This window comes from Oncorhynchus masou, chromosome 24 (assembly GCF_036934945.1).
Source record: "Oncorhynchus masou masou isolate Uvic2021 chromosome 24, UVic_Omas_1.1, whole genome shotgun sequence".
Lineage (NCBI taxonomy): Eukaryota > Metazoa > Chordata > Actinopteri > Salmoniformes > Salmonidae > Oncorhynchus > Oncorhynchus masou.
In genome coordinates, this window is record NC_088235.1 from 75,131,372 (window position 1) to 75,136,783 (window position 5,412).

At 42.2% G+C, this 5,412-nt stretch overlaps 1 protein-coding gene across 1 annotated transcript; it reads right to left on the minus strand.

Moving 5' to 3' along the window:
* Positions 1 to 457: 457 nt before the first annotated feature.
* LOC135512639 (arrestin domain-containing protein 2-like) lies at positions 458 to 4,715 on the minus strand. The gene is made up of 7 exons (XM_064934868.1): positions 4,165 to 4,715; positions 3,434 to 3,503; positions 3,016 to 3,266; positions 2,648 to 2,904; positions 2,308 to 2,470; positions 2,026 to 2,180; positions 458 to 1,919 (listed from the first exon to the last, which is right to left on the minus strand). Exons 1-7 carry the CDS (start codon positions 4,436 to 4,438, stop codon positions 1,866 to 1,868), a joined length of 1,224 nt encoding a protein of 407 aa, XP_064790940.1. The 5' UTR covers positions 4,439 to 4,715; the 3' UTR covers positions 458 to 1,865.
* Between the last annotated feature and the right edge of the window lie 697 nt (positions 4,716 to 5,412).

A 5,412-nucleotide genomic window follows, 5' to 3' on the forward strand; every position in this document is an offset into this window, starting at 1 on the left:
ATGGCCTGCTGCCTCTGAGTAAGAGAAGTGTTCTTCAGATGAACCATGACCGTAGTGTTGCCTCGGCTCACATTAAAACTGCTGTACATGATGTTCCAAAAAAAGACAATGTAGCAGGGAAAAATAATACAAATGAGGTTTCAGGTTACATGAACCTAAGTTTGGTCAAAGAAATTCAATTCATATTATGGTTCAAATGTGTGGATGTTAAAAAAAAAGTTAAACGTGACTGAATTACTTTTCACCAGAATTCTCCTGCCCAGTCAGGTTTCTTAGCATGTCAACGAGTAGCTGTTGAAAAGGAAGCTTTAATATTCTCTTCTTTGAGATGGCACTCAATCATCTATTCGAGGAGAACAAGTTGTATTGAACCTCTAGTCAAATCTAACCAATGAAACTTTCTGGGAAATAGAATGAGGTAAATTAAGAAATGAATTAATTGACAGAAAACACAAAAATCTGTCAGTGTTTTTATTAGAAACAAGAATTACAAAACCTTTGGCAAGTTATGTGAATCAACAATGGCATTTGTATAAAATACATTCTGTTTAAGGTGTGTGCTGCACTGAGCATGACACCAAAGCTGCATTGCTGACCTGAAGCCACCATTCTCTCCATTATTTGGAAATGAGGTGAAAGTCCTCAGTAATTTCTTGGAATGTTCTTTAGTACACTACAAAGTGACATCCTCAACGTAAGGCTTGATGTAACACTGAACAAATGTTCTGCAGACATGTATAAACTGTTCAGAAACATCAAGGCACAGGCATCTGGGTTGAGACAAACACACAAACCACACGGCTCAGACATTTCCTCTTTAGCTGCTTCTAAAACGAATAATTTGAGCCTGAAGCAGCTTCGAAACAGACTCACATGTTTCTTCCTCTTATCATTGTTGTGAACGGTCATAATAAATCAGTACTAGTCTCTATTTGAGAAGACACTATGCATAGGTTTGTGCTAAAGAACTAGCTTGTACGCAACCCCAATTCCTCTTGAATTCATCCACATACAAAGAAATTCACTTAGTTTCTTCATCCAGTACTATTATATGAACATTCAGAATATGTTGAACAGCGCCATATAGAGGATAGCTGCTGCATCAGAATCGCTCATGCAATCATTTCAGTTCATTTGCAGATACTGCAGGCTTTCCCTTTTGCATAGCATTACCTGTGTACATCAGCTTAATATCTAAACCTGCTGACTCAACTCCTCTTCACCAAACCATGACTTCTCAGAAAAAGTGCTTACTTGAATCTCATTTACTTGACTATCAGTAGAAATAGTCATGGGAACATCATGATTGAGTCATTATACATAATGCAGGTCGACATCTAGGCTATATGTTACAAGGCAAAGGGGAGTTGGGTATTACAGATGCCTCAACATTAAACCAGCTGATTACTTCTTCATATCACATAGAATTCTTTAAGGCTTAGGTATCATCTGCAACTCCAACTCTCCCACTTACAAAAATCAAGTGATTCTCCCCCAATATTTCCCCAAATTCAGTAAAAAACACAAAACATTTATTGTGTGGGAATCATTGATTGGCAGGAGGGGCTCTGTTTCCTCATCCAGAGCCAAAATCACTTTGGAGGACAGGAACCATGGGACAAGTTATTTCCTTTCCTTGCTCAACATAACATGTCCATCTTTCTTTTTTTTAAAAGGGCTTCCTCCACAACCAGGTCCTGTCGTCTCCATCTCCTCTTCCACCTTCTCAGCGGTACTCTTAGTCCCTACCAACAACAGAAGCCACATCTTGGGACTGGGTAGCCAGTTTCGGATAATAATCCAGGAGAAGACAAATCACTTTGCGTAATTAAGTCGGGTCATCGCGTGACGCTCAAGTGGTTGGTTCAACACGTCATGCAGCGACGTCTCATGTTGAGGGGCTGAGGGTTTGGGTCGACCTGCAGGCGCAAAACACAAGGATATACGTTTCAATAAGGCACATTGGGTCATGAAGTGTAGAGAGTTCAGTTAAATCACAGAGTATTCTAAGTGGTGCTAGCTCACCTCGCAGTACACCGGAGGGGGTCGGAAGCGGAACTCCTGGACAAAGGCCCTAAGTGGGTGCTCCATGATCCCACTGAGGTCCTCCTCAGGACGGTGGGCCATAGTGTTTTGCTCAGCCTCCTCATCAGTCACCACTGAGCTGTAGTCAGGAGGAGCTGTATGGGGGAGGGAAAGAGGGGACAGATGAGTAAACCATTTTGCCTAATGTTGGAGATTTTCAGGGGGTTTGGCATTTAGCTTTGGGGAACATGTTATGTCTTGTTTACAATGAGACACACTTACGCTCAGGCTGCTCAGGGATGGCCATGCGGAGCCATTCCAGGTTGACACTGTACTGGCTGCTGACGCTAGAGGTGCGGCTGCCGAAGGGATGCAGGGGGATGGTGCCCATCACCAGCGGCAGCTCTAGGCACAACTTAGAGGTCCCAGGAACATCCACACATACCTAAGTGGTGGAGCAGGGAGAAAGCTTTTAGAACTACAGTAACATGGACTCTTCAGTAGGGGTAAAACTACTAACCTCTAATTAGCTTTTCATTATCAAATAAGACATACACTCAACAAGGAACACCTAATAAATGTGAATGAAGTGCTTTCCATTCTGTCTAGCGAGTGAACTCACCCTGAGCATGTATTCCACTTTGATGATGCGGCACTGCAGGATGGAGGGCCCGACTGGTGGGATCTTGATGGCTCGGCCATGCCAGGTCTCCCTGCGCTGGGCCCCCACCACGTCGCCACTAAGCGTGGCCACCACAGCCTGCTTCTGCTTCATGGTGCCCCGGGCGAGGAACGTCTGCGTCTGTGTGATGTAGGCCTTGGGCACCATAGAGCGTGAGGTGGCATTGTCAAACTCAGCAAAGACCGGAATCACCTCACCTGGAAGTTGGAGAATAGAGGCTGTGACATTATATTTGGTTCAGTTAAAAACAGTTATAACTATTTGTTAAGGTCAGGCCACTAGGGTTAAAGGATATGGTTGGTTCTAACCTGGTGTGTAACCTTTACGGTCAATCTTGGCAGTTATCGAGACCTGTCCAAAGTTGTGGTACCAAACCCGTGCCATCTTGTCTTTGCTGCCAGCTTGGGGGGCCAATAAGGCCGGTGTGTTGATGTCAATGGGCTCAATGACTGTGAATTCCTTCTTGATCTTCCTCACTGTAGCCCAGGGCCTATGCAGCTTCACCTTCACCCAGTAGCGGACGCTGCCATGCTTGCCTTCGAAAGATGTTACCAGTGTCCTGTTGGAGTGAAACACATCAATTGATTAGACCTTCGTTGTTCTTTAATAAGATGTGATGTTTATCATAGGCCCAAATCAAATGCAATCAACATTTGCAATCAACACAGTGCATTACTGTATGCTGATACTGAACCGAAACCATTCATTCCAGAAAGGGATACTTACTCGTCAGGCAACTGGAAACTAAATGGAAATTCATGTCTTCCAGCAGGGAGGAGGATGAACTCGGCATTATCTGAAAATAAATTAATAAAACAAGCATTAATGTTGTGACAACTTCTGATACATTCATTGATTACTGAAAGAGGGCCTTTTGCTTTCCAATGCTATGTACTACCTAAAATAAATATTGGATAAGTCACGGAGTTCAATTTCTCATTACAATGAACTGCAACTGAAGTTACTCTTTTCTCATCAAACAAGAGCACCATATTTATCCGATATTAAAAACGTTAGGTGGTACATATCACGTCTTTCTCTATACTACTTGCAAAGGGTGGTTCCTTCTCACTGTCACGAGAACAGATTTTTGTCAAACCTTGTGCTCTTGAACGGGTATTTGCAGGCCCTTGATTTGTAGGCCCTTGATTTGTGGGTTATTTTGTTAAATTTTATATTATTTATGGCAGCACTGAGTCCTCTTTTAGAGTTATTACTTTTAGAGTGAATCTAACTTGCATTGACAACACTTGGACTTATTTTTTAAATGACAGAATAATTCAAAGTTAATAAATAACAAAATACAACATCATGAGAGAAACCCTCCACAAAACACAGTTGTGTACAATAAAATACTTTTATCTTGATTGAAATTAGCTCGAGATGGTTTGTCCGGAGAGTAAGCATAACATGGAGCACGATTGCTTACATTCACGAAGAAATAGTGAATGACTAACCTGCTTGCAAAAGCACTTCTCTTCGGTTGAGGTATTCCACTTCGTCGCTGTAGTTTTGAGTATAAGCAGTACTAGACCCAGCCGAACGAGACTCGGTCCAATACACTTTAGCAAAACCTTCGGCGTGCAACTTCAACGAGTCCACTTTACATTCCCCTGCAAGGTCCAAAACAACTTTTCCAGACACCACGTCCCCACTGCTGAAAACTGGAGGAGAGTCGATTTCTGGAGAGTCAAAGACGATGTCAAACTTTTTCAATTTGCCGAAAATCATCTTGAGGCGTGTTAATTCCAAATGGATTACTTTTGCTAAAATGTTCTTGCGCTCTTGTTCAAGTTGTCAAAAAGCGTTTCAGTTGTCTCTCTGGCTTGTCGCTACACAAAACTGATGCAGCAGAGACGGCCACAGCTCCTTTTTGCACGATGTGAAAGGGGGCGGGATCTCCGAATATATTACATAAGGTGCCATGCATAGACTGTAGCAGGCTAATAAACGTCTTCCCTGGGCGTGGAGTGCTCAGAGCGAACAGAGAAAACAGTGCCTGGTGATTGATGGTTACAGGTTCTTAGACAAAAACAGACTTAACTGAGCATGCCTGGAGACAGCAAAGATCCTCCCATTTAGTTTCACATTGTACATTGTCACATTGTACTCTTGTGCAAAGGTATTTATATTCGCTTTAGCTCGGGTCCATTTTTAACATCCTGTACATGCGGTCTATGCATTAGTTCCAAGAAACCGAACATGCACAGTTTGCAAAATTGATTTTCTTAGAGAGCAAACATGATGATGATTTGAAAAGTCTCTAAAGCCCTGTATGAACGATCATGAAACCGTTTTTTTTACTATTAGGCTACCACTTCAAGAAAAAGCAATAATGATAAAGGGAATGCGAATAAACATGAAAGTACATCTGCTTGCAATACAAATACATCGATCATATCTTATAGAACATTTAGTTCCAGGCACTCTGGATTGCAAAATCAGGGGTGAAAAGTTGTTCAAAAAAACAAACAAGTTGTTTACTTATTTGTTTCCTGAAAGTATGTGAGGGTTATATACTGCCTCCTGTGGTGTGAACGACACATACAACAGCTGGGCTTTGTCATGGAATACAGACGAGTACCAGTACTGTGCAACTTTATGATATCAACCGCCTCCTGGTGGCTATATGACAACTTTAAAAAGTGTGTAATCAACTTCAGTGAGCTCTGACCTGAGACTTCCTGTAATTGCTGGGCCGATGA

Coding starts and splice junctions, on each gene's coding strand:
- LOC135512639 (XM_064934868.1), bottom strand. CDS start 4,438: ATGATTTTCGGCAAATTGAAAAAGTTTGACATCGTCTTTGACTCTCCA. Junction 3,267..3,433: donor AGTTTCCAGTTGCCTGACGA/GTAAGTATCCCT, acceptor TCACTCCAACAG/GACACTGGTAACATCTTTCG. Junction 2,181..2,307: donor CATCCCTGAGCAGCCTGAGC/GTAAGTGTGTCT, acceptor TCCCCCATACAG/CTCCTCCTGACTACAGCTCA.